The 19,368-nt window shown below is 32.1% G+C and overlaps 1 protein-coding gene and 3 long non-coding RNA genes across 8 annotated transcripts in view; 2 read left to right on the top strand and 2 right to left on the bottom strand.

The window, feature by feature from the left end:
• Positions 1–324: 324 nt before the first annotated feature.
• LOC126916185 (uncharacterized) lies at positions 325–2,576 on the top strand. The gene is made up of 3 exons (XR_007710480.1): positions 325–771; positions 971–1,008; positions 2,453–2,576. It is a non-coding gene; the product is annotated as an uncharacterized LOC126916185 (long non-coding RNA).
• The window catches only part of LOC126916139 (ubiquitin carboxyl-terminal hydrolase 16), a 45,938-nt gene continuing 27,652 nt past the window's right edge, over positions 1,083–19,368 (bottom strand). For 4 of the 5 annotated variants that reach the window (XM_050721593.1, XM_050721592.1, XM_050721595.1 and 1 more), the window contains 8 exons: positions 17,241–17,503; positions 11,880–12,085; positions 11,437–11,683; positions 11,033–11,353; positions 7,546–7,783; positions 7,105–7,371; positions 4,702–4,883; positions 1,083–2,123 (listed from right to left, as the gene is read on the bottom strand). In XM_050721593.1, coding sequence (XP_050577550.1) covers positions 2,051–2,123; positions 4,702–4,883; positions 7,105–7,371; positions 7,546–7,783; positions 11,033–11,353; positions 11,437–11,683; positions 11,880–12,085; positions 17,241–17,503 — 1,797 coding nt within the window. In that variant the 3' untranslated portion in view covers positions 1,083–2,050. The remainder of the gene's footprint in view (positions 2,124–4,701; positions 4,884–7,104; positions 7,372–7,545; positions 7,784–11,032; positions 11,354–11,436; positions 11,684–11,879; positions 12,086–17,240; positions 17,504–19,368) is intronic. The other variant, XM_050721594.1, reaches the window with a different exon arrangement.
• LOC126916186 (uncharacterized) lies at positions 5,280–5,682 on the bottom strand. Its single transcript, XR_007710481.1, has 2 exons — positions 5,465–5,682; positions 5,280–5,389 (listed from the first exon to the last, which is right to left on the bottom strand). It is a non-coding gene; the product is annotated as an uncharacterized LOC126916186 (long non-coding RNA).
• LOC126916176 (uncharacterized) lies at positions 6,503–7,621 on the top strand. The gene is made up of 2 exons (XR_007710470.1): positions 6,503–6,864; positions 7,202–7,621. It is a non-coding gene; the product is annotated as an uncharacterized LOC126916176 (long non-coding RNA).

The following is a 19,368-nucleotide window of genomic DNA, read 5'->3' as shown; positions in this document are numbered from 1 at the left end:
GAGATCAATTTTCAACATGATTCAACTGGTATTGAATACCACGTTTGGAATCCAACAGCCCCCTCTCTGCATCGTGTACACAGTTTAAAATTTATTAACTGTTGAAGCGGGTCCCATTTCAAAGAAATCTTCACATCTTCTCTAATGTTTAGTTTTTTTAGCCCTCGAAGCCATTGAGTATTGTTTAGCACTAAATCAATTTGAAGAGCCTCTCAGTCTCATAGCCTTTTCTAGGAACATGCCTTGCACAGATGATGCAGCGGAGTACAGACAGACCGGTTTTTCGTAATTATATAAATACCCATAGGCCCATGGATTCGAAGCTCTTTTGTAAAATAACGCTGTCAGCGTACGGATCTGGACTAGGATACACATTGTACTTATACTTAAATATATTTCTATTATACATTCATCCACGCATTTCCTCATTCTCTATTACGAGATAAAACCTTAACATTAACTAAGGTATATTACATGTGTTATGAAAATGTAATGTCTATTATTAAATACATTCAGAGATTCTGAAAATCAATCAATTAATAATAGATAATAAATCTCGGGGATTATCGAAATATACTTGAGTATACTTGGAGTTGTCCAGGAGAAGATTCATCAAGCTCGACTGTCTTTTGATATTTATACTAATTTATCAAGACACCTCCGCACCAATCAGCAAGGCGTATGTTCAAGGTCAAACATTTTATGATCTTGGTCATTCGTTGTAGTCGGCGTATTCGAACGAATATCGACTCTTGAAAATACCTCTTTAATGTGAGTCAATCAACAACACGTATGATCGAGCGCAAAGGAATTATTTCGCTATGGTCCGCGCGCATGCCTGTAGCTTACATTATTATTATCAGTCTACGATTTTCGCTATGTTTATCATTTACAGAAAGTTATTGTGCTACAATACTTATTAATATAAATATTCATTTCTGCAGAGTGATTAATATATAACTATTTGCAGATGCGTCAATGGTACACGTGAATGCACTTGATGATGAGGTAACCTTTAATGTAATGTGGTTACAATCCACAATGATTGGAAATTGATGTGGAATCAATGAAATTTATGATAATTGGACTTAATAGTAATTTATTCTTATAAATGCAATTGAAACACATAAATACATGTATTTGAATAATTAAATTCAATCTAGAATTTGATTACATTTAAAGTAAATCACGATAATATCATATCCATACTAACAGCACAAAATTTAAGTTATATTCATGTAAAAGAAAATAAGTAGTAATTTATAGTTTTATCCGTATGTGCAAAATATGTATTACTTTGACAAATAGCTTCTTTATTAACTTGTTTGTTTAAAATTTATTATATTTTTAAATATTACTTTGACTGGTCCAGAAACAAATTTTTAAAAATATAAAACAGTATCAATTAGGTGAACATTTAAAAAATGAAACTTCAAATTTGTAAGCATGAAATGTGGATCTTTACACTTATTTTATCAATAGTAATAGTACATAGAACAATTTTGTTAAAAAGTCAATGTATTATTTTACTTAATTAACGATTAAAATATTAATCCCCATTTCAATTTACTAATTATGTATTTATTCTAAACATAAATTTCATCTTTACTCACATTATCTTAATACTTTATCAGAATGTTGACCTTCTGAAATCTTCCTCACAATCTGGTTGCAGATGGTTGTGCATATAAATACATTGAATATTTGATAAAATAAATATTTTATAATTATGTTCTAGTAATCATAGTAAAATCATGAATTAATTTAAAAAGATATTATATAATGCATTCTCAACGTGATTAATCCGAATGAAAAACTATTTTAAATAAAAATTCCCATTTGATATCGATAACAAACTGACATACTCATCAGTCAATTTTAAATTAAAATTTAAATCTCCAGAAATAAATTTTAGTATTGCTCTTGATTAGTCTAAACGGTCATCGTTTATAATATTTTAAGATTAGCTCTATTATTTTTAATTTGACTTGCATTTCGCTGTTGCAAAATCCAAATTTCGCTGATTTCAGATTGAGACTTATCAAAATGCTCAAAGAATTCTTTCATAAAATAGGAGGTAGGCTTGCCTTTGTAACACAGTTGTTTCGTCGACTTCTGTTACTCTAAAACATAAAATGAAATTATGAATACAATCTAGATTTACTTCTATTTATATTAAACTAAAATTAAATTTGTTCGGCTTTTTTAACTATACCACAATTAGTAGCGAAATTGTGGTAGTAAAACTGAACTTAATTTCTTAATATTCCTTTTACTACCAAGCATGTTCAAAATAACACATAAAAATATTTTTCAAACTTGATTTCATATCAATTTTTAATAAATGTTTCATAAACCTCATTTATAAGCTTTTATAAGTTACATAAAACTGTATGCATTAAGCGATCTGTGAACAAATTTTAATAATACTATTTTTTTCTTTTTTTGATAGAAATTACAAATTTAACTTCAATCGCTAGAAAATTTAAGACACTACAAAGAAACAATTCTTAAGAAACATTTCTTTTAATAATAAAATTTCTCTCGTAACACTACAATGTAAAGGACGTAATACATGGTCAGATACGAACAGATTAGATAACTCAAAGAAAACAGATGAAAATTAAAGAAAAGGTCATTAAAAAAGTGAAAAAAGGGGAAGGAAGATCCTATTATAGAGCAGAGCATAATAAAAAATAAAGGAAACTAGGGACTAAGGGATAGGGTGGAGGACTGACAGTAGAAGGGCAAAAACATCAGAAGAGATGGAGGAAATGAGGAAATTAGGAAGTTTTTAGAGAAGGGAGAACCTTGTGCTAAACATGGAAAAGTCCAAAATAATGGTTTTCAGAAACGCGAGAGGAAAGTGAAAAATAGAAAAATAATTTTTGGAAGGGAGAAAAGTGGTCAGTAAAAGAATTTAAATGTCTAAAATACAGTCTGAAACAAAATCCACTAATTTGACTCGTTAATTAAAAGTATTATGCTGTATAGGGCAAAGAAATGGGGCTGGAAAGTATAAAACAGGCTGGGCATGATAAGGTAAGTATTTAAGGTAAATATTTAAAAGGAATATTAAGATTTAACTGAAACATCTCGAGATATGTTGTAAAGGGTGAAAATACAGAAACAATATTATAGTAAAAGCAGGCAAAAAATCAACAGCACTTGAAGAAAAAATAAGGTGAGAGTCAGATGATGAAATATTAAAGGAATGTTTATAAGAAATAAAAAGAGAGAAGATAGTACGATAACAAAGTAGCAGAAAAAAGGAGGGAATTTTGCTTTAAAAATGATCTATTAATAAGAGCAGTAAAAAAGAAGAGATACTAGAAAGAGTGTTATGAGCGAAGTAGTGACGAAGGAAATAGAAATACAAAGGCAATAGCTGTACAACAAGAAACAACAATTAAGATACAATACAGAATACAGAGAAACTGAACAAGACGAATGGCAAAATAATTAACAGGAAGAAAAAGAGATATACAAAGTACAGCAAGATTCTGGTGCGAAAATGAAGAACGAAGAAATCTACAAAGTGTGCAAAAGACAAAAAGGAACACTGAAACACTTGGCCATGAACTGGAATTTCATATATTTGGACCATTTTTATACACATTTAGACCAAGTCAAAGCTTTAAAAGGGCAGATGATAGGAAGAATTTTATTAGACAAAATGAAGTGGTTCTTAGTGGTTGGTAATGATTAGAATGCAGATATTTATGCAATTTTTTATGAACGCAATGGGAGAGATGGACCCTAAGTAAAGATTTGTTTAATCCATCAATAACTATACTTGACTTATTTACATACGGAATATTCCATTGTATGTGAAAAATATTTAGATGGAGTAAATTGAGCACACTAATTTTTAGATTATTAATTATGAGGACATTTAAAATCTGTTGTTCATGAAACGTTAGTTAACAATGTTGAAACTCTTCATCAATATGACGATTAAAGTTGCCGACAAATCCGTGTAGTCTGTTCAAAAATGTTTGACAATCTACGATGTAACGTATTCAAGCCTCTATTAAAGCTATGATGATTTTGAGCAATTATTCTGAAGGTAGGCAAGCAACTATTACAAGACAAAACAAGCTTTTACTCGAAAGCAAGATGATATCAGACGTATATGTTTATACATATGTTTATATAGTATGAACATTTTTTCTTATTTTAGTATCCTGAATCTGCCCCAGCTATGTCTCCCATATCGATCCCTATATTACCTACGCAGAGTGTGAGTGTGTAGAGAATGGAAAGAGTTTTAAAACGACAGAGCAGTTAAAAACAGCGTGCGGTAACATATTTTATATTCTTTATTTTCTTACTATTCTTTAGAAACTGACGAAGATTTACTTTTGTAAACCGATATGTAAATATTTTAATAGAGATATAATAAAAAATAAAAAATATAATTTGAATTTTTTGCGTCGATCCGGTGGATTTTATTTTATTTTCCATATCTAGGTTTTAAACAACAAAATATTCTGTAATTTTGTATATCATGCATGTCCTGTATATTTTCTCAACTTCCAAAAAATACATAAATATTCAATTAGAAATATTCAATAGACTGTTAATAATATGTCATATATACGAGTATAATCTTTATAACGTTTCACATACTATGATTTCATTATTTCATTTAATTACATAGGATATATCGTATAATACATACATTAAAAAATTACATACCTGGAATCCGAAACATGATACCATTTACCGGGTGGTGGTCTTACTGTCGATGAGGGAGCTGCAGCTGCTTCTTCAGTTTCAGACTCAGAACTCGAAGAATATGAACTTTCTTGTAAATCTTTAACATCTTTTGGTGGCAAAAATGACCATCGTGGATCATCTGATGTTAGTGCTAATCGTGACTGAAAAACATTCATAATTCCTTGAAAGCTGTATATTTTAATACTTAATGTGCAAAATTTTTTATATCAAATAATAGATACATCTTTTTAATATGCAGTAATTAATTACAAGTAATCAAATATGTGTGTGAAGATCATACTAAATAAAAAAGAACTGTATAAGAGGAGGACAAAAAATGTATATAGGTTAAACGAGAAAAAGTGAAGTCTCACGACACATAACCGAGTAAAAAGGAAGCGATACATTGGCTCTCATTGTTCTGTAGTCCTCCATATAAAATTTTGTCCTAAACGCTTTCTTCTACTACCTCTCATTGACCTAGTTGATTGTAATTGTACAGGTCTCGTATTAAGTCGGTCGTCAGTTAAAAATTTCTTATAGGTCTGTCTGTGTCATTTTCTGGTTCTAACGATTTCTAAAAGCTCCACTTTTACTTGAACGAACAGTATTTTATTATGTATTAGGATATCCCATAAGTAATGATACAGTCGTCGGTTTCCTTATGCTAACCAAAAATAAGAGATTACCTGTTGGCAATCAATTAATGATGGATTTTCTTGTATTTTTTATAATTCTTTACCTTTATCTATTAAATATTCTTTTCAAATTTTGTAAAACTTTGATAGCAACAACATCCATTATTTTAAATTTAACTCTCATAAAAATGGTATTACATCCCGTCTATATATTTTGATGACACCCTCCGACCTAATATGGGATGATAATAATTGCAGTCACATCTTTACGATTTCGGAGGCTCCTACAAATGGGAGTAAGCGCATTCTTGCACGTGTGCTTTGAGTGACGTGGTGGACAGACTGGATGCAATGAGCATATACCGTCCCATACTCGGAGCGCCACACCGTCTAAGAATGTGCAGACTCAGCGATCACGAGTGCTGCAACGTTGTTGCGGGGGAACCCCAATTTTAAAAAGTGGAAGTTGAGACGAGTAGTCGGTATCGCGAATTCACAAGTCTCTTGCCCCGATTTGTATACGTTTTGAGTAAGTCTCGCACCTGTACGGCAGATATCCGTAAAAAGGCAATAGGCTTAAATCTGTGGGATAGTGTAGAGCTTTGTCCGGTAGATGTCCAGCGTTGCCCAAATGATTGTGCGTAAATCTAGTTCGCATATTGAAACAATGACATAATCTTTTGTAATATAACTTGTTGTAACGTTTGTACAACTCTGATATACAAACGTAGACTGGGACAGCGGTACTACGAGACTGAGAGAAAAAACACTCAAACAAGTGTGAGTATATAGTACAGTAACGAAGAACAAACAAGCATCTAGAATGAGTCGTGAGTACCAACTATTATATTTCTCTTTTCTTTCTTTTAGTATCATAAATAAAAGTGTATTATTATTCATCGGATTCAATACATTTCTCTCTTTCTTCGACACTATCCCCTCTTTACACAAATAAAGGTCAGATCCACATTAAAAATAAAGATAAAGCTTAGGCGCTTATTCAATTGTGTGACATGCTCGCTACCAAATACCGCACGTTACAACAGCATTACTTATGGAGTGACCCAATATTTATACTTGACACATAATTTAATATCATTAATATTTGATAATATTGTAGTATCGTAAGAAAAAGCCTGATTAGAAATCGATCAAAACAGTGCCGTCTGTCCTTCGATTGTTAGTTTACATAGGGAAAAAGGCTATGTGACTAAAGTCACCTAGTTCTTGCGGAGCGTTAACAGGATGGGATTAAAGAGAGGAAAAAATAACGAGAGTTGTTGATCGAGAAGCGTTGAGCGGTTGACCGAGAAGTGAGAGTGAGTCAAGAGGTCAGAGTTAATCGATGAGTCGAAGAGTAGAGTTGTTAGCATTGTGGTGTTGCGAGAGTTGTTAGCGTTGTTGAGAGATTGAGTGGTTAGCGTTGTGAACTTGCATGAGTTACTAGCGTAGCTGAAAGATTGAGTTGTTAGCGTTGTCCAGTTGCGAAAGTGGTCGAATTAAAGTAAGATTGGTATACTTAGTTCAAATTAAACAACCATCGTTTTCTGTCTAATTAATCTGTATTAATATCTGTATAATGTAATTATTGTAAATAAACTATAAATTCTAAATAGTATCAGGGAAAAATCTTATACCTAAATTTCCGCGATACTACAATATTTATAACACTATATCATTTTAACAGTGCATTAAATAGATTTATAATAATTTATAATTAAATTCTTAACATTTAAATAATTACCTTTACGTAAGCCACGTAATGTCCACCGTGAATAGTTCCACTATGTTCAACAACACCATACAGTGCATAAATTCTAGCTTTTTTATGATTTTTACAGATAGGTGCTAGATCAAGTAATATTGGAAATGAAACATGCCTTGTTACTTTTCGAAAATCGACTCGTTGTGCTTGAAATCGTTTTAAATGGAAGATTAGAACAGCGGGTACTCGAGAGATCAGGTATTGTTTCGTACTTGGAGTGCAGATCATCTTACAATTCGGTTTCACCTGACATCATGAAAAATTTATTTCATTTTAGATCCTATTGCATTAAAAACTGCAATTTTCAAGCGAGGAATTTTTCAATAAAATTTACATTATTATTAATTATTATGAATTATTTCAATTATTATTAATTAATATAACTATTAAATTGCATTGTTAAACTTGCATACACTATACCTTTCTTTCTCTGGCAGTACAAGCTTCACAACTAACTTTATTGCTCCCACTCATCAATTCTAAAGCTGTAAACTGATTTAAGCATGATTGTATGGAACATTCTCCTTCCTTAGTTGTGTATCTAGTAGGTGATTGCTGAAGACTACCACTAATTCCTATTTTTGAAATACCAGAAGTGATGTTATCAATTCTATTATTAACGTCATTAGAACATTCTTCTGTTTTTCTCCTTGTTTTCCTATTATGAAAATAAATGTATGAAATTCTAAAATCATTTAAACTAAAGTAATATAATTAGCATTAACGGCAGTAATATTATTTTTTGCAAACAAAAGTTGAACACAGATGATATAGTTGAATAATATAACTGGCGTAATATTCAATTATATTAAAATATAGCAAATAGAAAAATGTAAAAATACATGGTAAAAGCTGTACGTGAAATATCGAACTGATATAGTCTGGTAAAATAGTCGCATATTGCGCTCATCTTTACCTAGCAAGCTGAGACTATTTATGCAATAATACATTTCTCATTAAAAAACAAAATGTTACAAATAAAGCGCGAATTTCTATGTAAACTTATACAATTTCTATGAACGCAATTAAATAATGGTACTTTATCCTGTAGATATTATGTACTATATTCGATTATCTCATGGCATGTATAATAAACAGCTGAATTATTCTTTGCAGTGTTACGATATTAGTAACAAAGTATTGTTACTTCGTTAATAAACGAAGCCATACAACGTCTTAATCGACGAAAAAGGGCCATTGTCGATATGTTCAAAAATATTCTACGTTAATTTACACGACAAATCTTTAGATTTACAGAAACATAATTTTTAAAAAAGTGGTTTACTGATTGTTACTGATGATTACATATTCTACTTGCTTAACTGATCAATGTCATTTCATGTAATTAGTAAGTAATGATCTGGACATGAGTATATCCGCGCTCTCTTTAAATAGCATACCTAAAAAAGACAGGTATAGTTCTTGCTAAACGTCAAAATATTTTTTCTACAAGACTCTACACCTAGAAATCTTAATTTTGACAGCTCCTATATATTAGGTCATCCCATAAGTTCGTGCCGACTTTTGTGTATACATTTTATGTGTCGATTTATAAACATACAGCGATAAGGGACCAATGTACTTGAAAAATGGGAAGAAATTGTACAACGAGAGGGGGATTACATTTTTTCATAAAACTGAAAGGTATGTAAACAATCTTATAAACAAACATATATAACCGCTCGAAAAACGGAACGAACTTATGGGATGACCTAATAAATATACCTTTATCAAATCCTCCAGTAAACTATTATTGATGATAAATTCGTAGCCCTATTATTAGTGAATTTTCGAAAAAATTTTAATTGTGTCATAATTTTTTGTTCAACCATCGAATTAAAACAAACATAAACTCAGCACTACGTATTTATTTACGTATGAAAGTGATCCGTTAAAGATAACGGCTAGCTGTTTGAGTTATATGTCCTCCAAATACAAATAAAAAGAGAAAGGAAAAAGGAGAAACACATGATACTGGGAAAGAAGGAAGGAAAAGAAGATATGGAATATGCGAGTTGTTACTATTTCTCACTGTCGTAATTCGATGGTGAATTCTTCTTGAACCAAAGTTTTCAGCATTCAAAAAGCGCGGAAGTACGACAGATCGCATGTAACCCCAAAATCTTCTACACTGACGTCACTTTAGGCGACCACCCCTAAACATCCTCGAAACAGTCGACACATCGTCACTCTGATAAAGAATTTCCAAAAACAATATCCCCACCATCATTTCCGTTGTCCTTGGTTAGTATATAAACTCCGAATATTGACGACCAAATCAGTCTGAACTATGAGCCGATACTTGAACATTGTAAGTGGTACCCAAGGGTCTTGGACTCTTGAGAAATAAAGTTTTTTGTATCATCAAGAGAGTTTCTTTTTTTACGTGACACGCACTTCGTTATCGACGAAATGTTCAGTTCGCATTGCTATTTTAAATGTATGAAACGTATGAAACTACGACAATATTAATTATCTAAGCACGAAATTTTGTATGATTTATGTCAAAATATAAATGACTTTTATATTATGCTAGGTGACTTTTTATAAGTACATTTCATCGTTTTATATGGCTCTATACCTATACAGGTATTACTTTCTGGACGACCCTTGTATAATGATGGTGTTACACGCTCAAGAAGGCCACCCGCTCAGAAACAATAATCAGAAAAATTCAGAATTTGGCTCTGGTACTCTTGAGCTTCAAGTTGTCACGTAAGTTTTCACGCGAGGCGGGGGCGAGGAGGGGCTCCTCCAAGCTATGCTTACTATCTAATATAGGTATTTGTCTTGGAAAACCCCATTCTTGATGAAAGTTTTATAATGTTTGAATGTATTATACACCACGAAAGTGGCACATGCCTTGCTCCGAATTTATTTTTATATATATTTGTATAATGCAATGGCACCGTAAAATAGTATAATGATATGAAATTAACTTGAATCTAATTCTACTGATTCCTTCGGTGTTAAGTAAAAATGGCAAAGTAAAATATTTACTAAGTGTTCTCAGCATAATTTTTGCATTTAAAACAGATTTGTTTGATTGTTTGACAAACTACTATATTTAGTTCTTTTGTTTTTGGCCATCAATACGTTTATAATGGGCTGAATTTTCGCTTTTGGACTGTTTTGTTTGATTGCTGGATTCTTCATTCTGTGATTATCATTGAAGATAGGAAGAACTAAGGGCCGACTAATATTACGATCGCAACACGTAGTGACACCTATTCCGTCTTCCTTTTCTTATGTGTAGTATTTTTCACATATAATAATCAAAACTTAAACATGTATACGACAATACATGATTTATTATAAAATAGAAATAGTTCTATTTTTATTATATTTTGAATTGTAAGTTCGAGGAAGCTTACACCCACCCAGGAATTATAAAATTAAGAACCATAATTTTGTTAGAATTTTTTAAACCTAAAACACAGTTAAATCTACTTATGTAAAAAATGCATTTAATCTGCGCATTTATACTCATCTGCAGATTCATTAACCCCATAAGTACTTTTATATTGCAGAAATAATTTTGAATATTGTTTCGAATGGCGATAGTAGCCAATCAAGATGAAACTTGGTGGATAATGTAAGGGATGTGAACGGACTCCAAATATAAAATCTTAGTTTTAAGAAATTATACGTTCGAAAGATAAAAATCCCTATGTACGTATGTATAATAAATCTTTACTATTATTCGACGCAATGTTCGGAAATTAGTATAATGATATAAAAATGGATGATGTATATGAATGAGGGGAGCATTTACCCTTGATGTATATACCTATAAAAATCAATATTCAATAATAATAAAACTAAAAGATTGTGAAATGTAATATTTAACATAAACATGAAATATAAAAGCATGGAATTTAAAAAATAAAATAAATTTCTACGATACCATTGATTACACGTAGATGCTTCTTGTTCGATGTGGTTAACAGAATCCGTTAAATTCAGGCTAGGTGTTGATAATTTAACACTCTGCATAGTTTCACCATTTGCTAAAGCAATCATAGAACTTGAACTTTCTTTTGACATAATCGGATTGAAACTAACAGTTGGATCTTCTGGACTCGTTAAATCTGAGGTCATTGCTAAAGAAGTAGATATAGAAAATCTAGTTTGGATTCCACTTTCAGTTTCCAAGCTTTCAGAACTATCTAGAGCATCTAAAGCTTTTGTTTGCGATAATTTTGGTGTACATGCATTTGAACTCGAACTGTGAAGCAAATATAGTAATGAATTAAACGTCTTATTTAATAAAAATAGCAAATTAATTTATCCTATTATGATTGATAATACCTGGGCAACGAATTTGCATCAAAACGATTTAAAAGTTGTATTAAGGAAATATTATTTGTTGCACCAAATTGTACGTCATTATCTAATGGTATTTCGTTAATAGCTTCCCTTGCTTTCATCGTATCGGTCGATGGAGAGGCAGGACTTGTTAACGTAGACTGTTTTTCTGAACTATAACCTGATTCAGCAATTTCTGGAAGAAGGCCTTCTATTTCTGCATTATCTTCCACATCTGCATCGCTCTCTTCTACAAAAATTTGTTACTATGCTTATGCGTTCAAATTACTATGATGTAAGAAAAAGGAAAAAGAAAAAACGACTTTTCATGCAAATATTTTCTTCAATTCAATCATTTATCTGAATTCGAAAAATTAGTTAAACTAAATGTTATAGTTTTCAAAAATTGATGCAAAATAATGCTTACAAAATTTAAAATATTTTACCTGATTCAAGTACACCATTATTTTCTTCAACAGTATTACTTTTATCCGGGACAGAACTATCACCATGATCACGAATGTCTTGCTTTTTATTTTTTCGTTTTTTCCGAGCAGCCTTCTTTTCTTTCTTTGATTGATATTTTGAAGGTACATGTGAAATATTATTTCCCATTATATCAAATGTATCTTCAAAGCCATTGTTTTTTCTTCTTAAATAAATATATACGTGATAAAGTTATTCAATTAGAATCATTATTACTTCATTAATTATAGCAAGACATGCAAAAGTTGTGTAAGCAAATTCGCTTCTACCACTTTCAATACAATACTAAGAATATATTTATAGACTAATATAATAAAAATATATGTATGTGTTGATTTAAATGAATATCCTTAATAATTTATAAAATATTAACTACTACAAGGTTATGACGGTATAGTAATATATTTTTATTACTGTTCCTATCCTTATTTTTAGTAATGTTATTAAGTACACTGTTACTATTTTTGTATAGAATGTCTCATTTAATCGTATATCATAATATATATGACATATACAAAGAGGAAACTAATGAATCCTTTCAATATACAGGATGAGTGCTTTATCCCTACAACCTATAATAGCGTTACTACTTTTAAGAATGCACTAACGTATCTTGGATAAAATTATTTCTTTCCCAAATAAAATGAAGGATATACTTCCGAAAGGCACCGGCCGTTAATCGAGATGTGAGTATTGTAGAAAGAGATGGTGGACTGTGTGTATGTGTCGAAATATAAAATCTCAGCATTCATGTGTTCGAAAGATACAGGTCCTCGTATACGTAGCAGGGATGAATCGACAAATTCATACCAACTTAGTGACATTGTTATAATGGCTTTGTATCCGTTGGTCGGCAACCGAGAATATATCTAACCCTATATTGAATATATCTATTCAAGTTGTGTGAAAGATGGAGAAATAAAATGCCACCTATATAATTCAATAAATGTTATTATTGTACCAAGATTGAAATCATTTGATCAGCTATTGGAAGAACTGAATTGGGTAGATGCATAAATAGAAGTCAACCTCTCGATTTTGATAACTTTTTAGCATTTGATGGAGACCATGATTCTAATCGACTTTTTCCTATACATGTAATTGGCGGTCTTGCTTAGTTTTCGAGATATTCACAAAAAACTGTCGATACTACTACAGTGAATTTTGCCTATAGTTATACGTCTTTGGCAGCATATGCGTTAGTATTGGTTGACATCCACCTACCGCCTATCTCCTGTTTATAAACGTGAGTCGGGCGAGCTTAAGTCCCCCCCCCCCCCCCTCCCTGCACAACTGCACATGCGAGCCTGCAAATATCTGCTATAACTTATAACTCATAATTAATTAAAGCTAAATATCGTTGATATATTGGGTTCAGAATTCTGCTAGACTTTAAATTCGACTGCCACGAGGCGGCAGGTAACAATTGCATGAAATAATAACAAATAATTATAAAAATTATAGGTCGATGAATAATTGATATTATTTTACGAAGCAGAACAATTATTTACGTATGCATTACTGACTAACTCGCGGCGGCTAGATTGAAAATACTAATCCAAACCCAAACTCAATACATTGATGATATTCATCTATAATTGAGTTATAACATATTTTGTATAGCGTCGCATATGCATGATGTGCCTAAAACTTCATTTTGAATACCCAAAGGCCGTCCCACCCTCATTTGTATACATAAATAGAAGATTTCGATCAGGTAATTTTATCCCACCGTTGGCAAGTAACACAGACGCATATACTGCCATAGACGTTCAATTTTACAAAGGATTCTCTAATAGTAGTGACAGATTCTAGCAAATATCTCGGAAAGTAAGGCCGACTACCTGTAACATGCATAGGAAAAAGTTGTTCGATATTATGCGCTCTCACCAATGTTAAAAAAAAGTGTTGAAATTGGAAAGGTTGAGTTCTATCCGTACATTTATTGACTAAAAGGAAGGCCATACGAAAACGTATTGCAGACTTATCAGAAATTGGAAGACTTGAGTTGTAAAGTCCTAAACGCAATTCATAGTACAGAACACAAGCAAGGAACGTCGTGTGGATGAATATTATAAATATCCATATTATCTCAGATTAATTTGTTCATCATATATATCTTGCGATTTCCTGAATATTATAATAAAGACATTTAGTAATATCAATAATATTTTCAAGTTAATATATGAAGAAAATCCTTGCAAATGTGATCGTGTATATTATGAATTATTTAGTATTATATGTTACAGGAATATATCCAATCCTAATGTACGCAGTAGTAACATCAGGTTCACTAATTTAATCAAATCCTTATCAATGAATTTATAACAACTAATCATAACAAATAAAACAATGTCATTACTGTGAACATTTAATCATATGTATGATGGCGTAGAAAACGCCGGTATAATAATGCTAGTCAATAAACGATAAATTAATATCAAAGACTTTTTGACACTAACAGAGATAAAAACAGAGATAGACTAACAGTATTCGAAATATAAATATTTCTAAGCAGTATTTTCAATTAATCTACCAGTTTTCGAGACTCCTGATATCTGTATGGCAAGGAATTGTAGATTTCAACGGCCTCAAACTATAATAATTTTCGAATCTCTATTAGCATCAATCCTTTACATGAATATTTAATAAGATAATTGCAATCCAACTGATTTTAAATAAATTAACAAATATTTATATAGATATTTCTGAACTGAACCGAATACACAAACAAGAAATTATACGAACTCGACAAAATAGTAAGATTAAATAAATCATTAGATTGAATAAACACCTAGTAAATTAAATAAAATATTTATAATACAACACACTAAATGGTACACGATAGCACTATGTAATATCAACGCACCATTTTCAACATCATTTGTTTAAATCATTGCTATTGGTTCAGTTGCTTAAAATTTTACAGCGCGTATTTTGTTACAGAACATAATGATAACACCATCTCTTCGATCATGAAAAATTTTATCAGTTGTAACTTCAATTATTTTGATACACACGTAACAGGCACGTAAAAGGAATTATGTCTTACTGTTATGTGGATATGCAATACCAAGCAGATTCCACATCGCCACGACATAGTCAATCATAGTGTTAATTATATCCGTTCCTCGAACAGACTGTTCATCGAATTTATTAACATCGATAGAGGCTCGAGAGGTGAATTGAACCAGTCCTTTGGTAATCATGTAGAAAAAGCTCAATTTCAATGAGATTTCTTCGAAGTCCGATATGAAAACGGGGTAGCATTAATACGAATTGCATAAAAGCAGTCTGCTCACGAACTTTGTAACCTCTTTCGGTAGCTATATGTATATTCACTAGATTGTCGTACAACGTTAACTGCGCGCCAGATCATTTTTCTAAAAAATTCTCTGGGCCATTAAATGGTACATTTAATATTATCATACATGTAAATAACGTGATGATTTTCGAATAACCGAAGAACACAACGAAACATTGACATTAGTTTTAACAAAATTTGTAACAAAAGGCATTATTTTAAATAAGGGTTTAATCCCGCATTAAATGCTAAATTATTAGCGTATTAATATAATAAAGTATTATTATGCGTGGAATGGTTATTTTATTAGAGCACGTATCAACAATTGCTAATTTCCAGGTTCTGACTGATAAAGAAATATTAATGCAGTTCTTCAAATACCAAATTGATAATATGTAAATTTTTATCAAATCGATCTAAGCGGTACAAAGTGAAATACGCGCATGCTAATCGTGCCTTAAAATATCTATAGTCATCCTGCAATTATAAAACGAATAAACTAAAACTAATAGTGTCCAATCAATATATTATTAGCCTATAGGATCTTTCCATTGAATAACGGCTATACTCCAGCCCTCTCCAACTATATTCTCTCAAAGAATCTAATCCTTCAACCCAGTCCTCCCAAAAAGGTATTTTTAAATGGCACAATCGAGAATGAAGAAAACGTGAAGAAGGAGAACTAGGAGCGCGCCTGTGATAAACGTTATCACGCAAAGAGAAGATCAATGCTACAAAGTATGGGTAATTCATATGCGGATCTATGGTGGAATTGTCCACTCAAATAGACCTAATCCAAATTCTGGAAATAAATGAAACTGTAAATTAATCAAAGCGTAGCGCAAATCGACATCCTGCTTGAAAATATGAATGTTCAAAACCAAGCGGCAAGCGACGTTCCCATTGTAAACACACTGACCGCACAGTTTACGCAAGCGAAAGGATGTAGGTTAACCCGACAAAGGAGACTTCCGAGACGATTCATAGACTATGTATAAAGATGCATTATCTACTGTTCTCACTATATATCACTTCTTGTTGTGTATTACTTTTAAACGCTTTCAAATAAAAAGAGAAGGATGTTGCGTGAGCGTTGCTAGGACGGCCAGATGCATGAGCGCTGCTACGCACTTGTCACAGGCTCAGAAACAGTAATGGGGTAGACAAAACATCCTGCATGCCACAGCCACCGAAACATTAACCAAATAGTAACAGAATAGCCGCGTCTGATAGACACCCGATGATAACCCCTTCAAAGAGACCAAACCTTAATATAAGAACCCTCCCAAATCAACAGCTTTTTGTTATAACACTCTGAACCTACTCTGTTACTTTGTTGGATTCATACAATAAATTTTACTATCATATCTAAAGTCCGAATTTTTTACCTTACTTGCGAAACGTTCGAACTACGACGCGAGGAGATCACCGGTGACCAGTTAATTTCTTGTGTCTCCTACATGACACACTCGTGAGGAGTTCACAATCAATCAGCTGATAGCGCATCACGCTGTCGCTAAGCCACATGCAACCATCATTTTTTATGTTTATCATCTCCGCACTCATCCTACCACAATACATATATATTTCACTTATTAAAAGCTGCAAATGTAATGTTTGAATATACATACATGTTTATGTAGATTCAAGAGCAACACTCAAGAAATTTCCAGATTTTGTGTATGTAACAAACGTTTTGAAATTAAGATTTTAAAACACATCTTATACGTTAGGAAATAAAATATTACATGAAATTGAAAAATAGAAACGTTGTATGGACGTTAAACGTTGTATAAAAAGGATAAAGATGATTTTAACACCTTTTTATGTGCATATTGGTCTATATTTCCATCGCAGAAATATTGCCTAAGAATCACGTAATGATCTCCTAATAACTTTTACATTTTAACTTCTAAAATACATACAACATCTCTGTACAAAATATTTTAGTCAATAAGATTAAATGAGACATTCACGTCTTTCTCTTCTGTCACATATTTCAGAAAATTATTCTTACTTCAAAACTGGTGGTTGTGGTTTATCTGCCATAACCGGCAAACTGAGATCTAAGAAGGGTTCTGTACTCTGTGAAGAATGATGACAGTCCAGGCATTCTAATGTTGAGACTAAAACCCCACGAAAAACAAGTTCTGGTCCAAGTAATCTTGAACTAGCCTGATTTCCATAAAATTTTACACGTGATTTGAGGTTTTCTTCTACACCCTCTGGATTAGTTTTTTCGTTCAAACCAACTTCTTTCAGAATTATACTCTGGTACCTCTAAAAAGATTATGTTTTCGCATTCACTAATACATATTGCTAAAAACAGCAATCATTATAAATCTTTGACAAGTAAAATAATTATAATTAATATTAAATTCAATAAAATATAGTTCAAGTAAATACAGTAAGATAAGATTTATAAAAATATTTATAAAAAATGATACGTAATTATTAATAATGTAATAATATTGTTACGAATACATATATCACTATCTATTCTATTATGCAACAGCTGCGAGAATTAAATGTGTATAAATTAATTGCCAATCCACTTGCAGAATTATTGCATTGTTACAAACCAACGTTTTCCTCGTAAATGCCAAATATAGAGAAAAGATGAAAGAGGAAACTGCTTTGCATTATTTTATGATCAATACAATAAAATATATCAATTTTCTATATCTACAATATTTTTCGAAAAAGCAAAAATGATCATAATTCTTTACATAAAAGGCTACATATCGTTTAATTTACATAACATAAAAGCTATTATGTATGTACCAAGATAAGATATTGAATGAAATTATAATATTAAATGAAACTTTAGAATCGTCCTCTCCGATTTCGAAGATTTTTTAATATGTTGTGACAGATATGATTTTGAAGAACTTTTTATTCTACGTGTAACTATCGGCCATAGTTCCCGAGGTATTTCCAAAAAGGTGACGAGACAACTACAGTGAATTCTGTTTAATTATTTTTGAATAATTGTACGAGCGTAACAGCGTAACAGTGTGTTAGTATTGGTTGATACAATGACCTATGGAAATATATAAATAGAGTGAATGAACGAGCTGAAAAATACAGGAAAGAGAAAGATATATAAAATACATGGAAAGAGAACGTTGCAAACAGGCACCTTGTCTCCTAATCTAATAACACATGCATATTCATACAATAAATAAAAATGTAACATCAATGAACGACATCAGTGTAGATATTTGATCAAACAAGGATAGAATGAACTTCCATGTAGCATTCCTTTTCGATTTCTATATTGCATTCACTTACGCACATGTATTTCTATGGTACATGTAACCCAAACCTAACTCTTATTTTTTGTTTATAGCATATATAAACGGCGGATAGGCGACCTTGAATATTCTACCGATCCTTCGGATAAGAAATCCGTGCCATTAATTATTTATAGAGATAAAGGATTAAAGAAAACAATTTCATCTACTCGAAAATTTCATGGAGTGATTTTCGATACACTGTAAAGGAGCAGACAGAGCGGGAGAGAGTGAGAACATCCCACCCTTGTAGGGTTCCGCATCGAAGGACGGCCTTGCGCCGCCCTAGGTAGTCATAGAGGCCAACACGCCGAGGAGGATCTGGGATCTCTTCAGACTTGCACGACGACCCCAAGAATACAAGAATACGAGAAGACGCAGGAATGCTCCGGTAGTAATTCGAAAAAGGTCCCGGGGCATCCCTGTTGAGCGTCAGGCGGACCACCGTGGGGTTTTAGTCGGTAAAGTCCGACACTACTCCGCCGCTCCTGGGAAACGGCGGGCCGTCCATGAGGATTTCTCCACATATAAAAAAGAAAAAGAAAAAAAGGATGGCTTACATCTCCGAATTCTACAATCCTCTTCTCTACGACTTGCACGAAGTAAGCTGCTGTCCATGTATCGTTCGATTTAAGGATCCCTGCGCATCCCGCAGTTTAGCTTATCTTATTTTTCTTATCTTATTTTATTATCTTATTTTAGCCTGAAGAATCACCCCTTAAATTCTTTTACGCCTATAACCGAACACCCTGTATACTACTACTAAATCAAGTTTTCGTAGGAGCGTTGGATTCATGAAGTACGATATAATGATGAAGAAACGATAAGTGATAGATGTAAACGTGAACG

This window comes from Bombus affinis, chromosome 5 (assembly GCF_024516045.1).
Source record: "Bombus affinis isolate iyBomAffi1 chromosome 5, iyBomAffi1.2, whole genome shotgun sequence".
Classification (NCBI taxonomy): domain Eukaryota; kingdom Metazoa; phylum Arthropoda; class Insecta; order Hymenoptera; family Apidae; genus Bombus; species Bombus affinis.
Note: the sequence above shows the minus strand (reverse complement) of the source record. Positions and strands in the feature narration are given on the sequence as shown.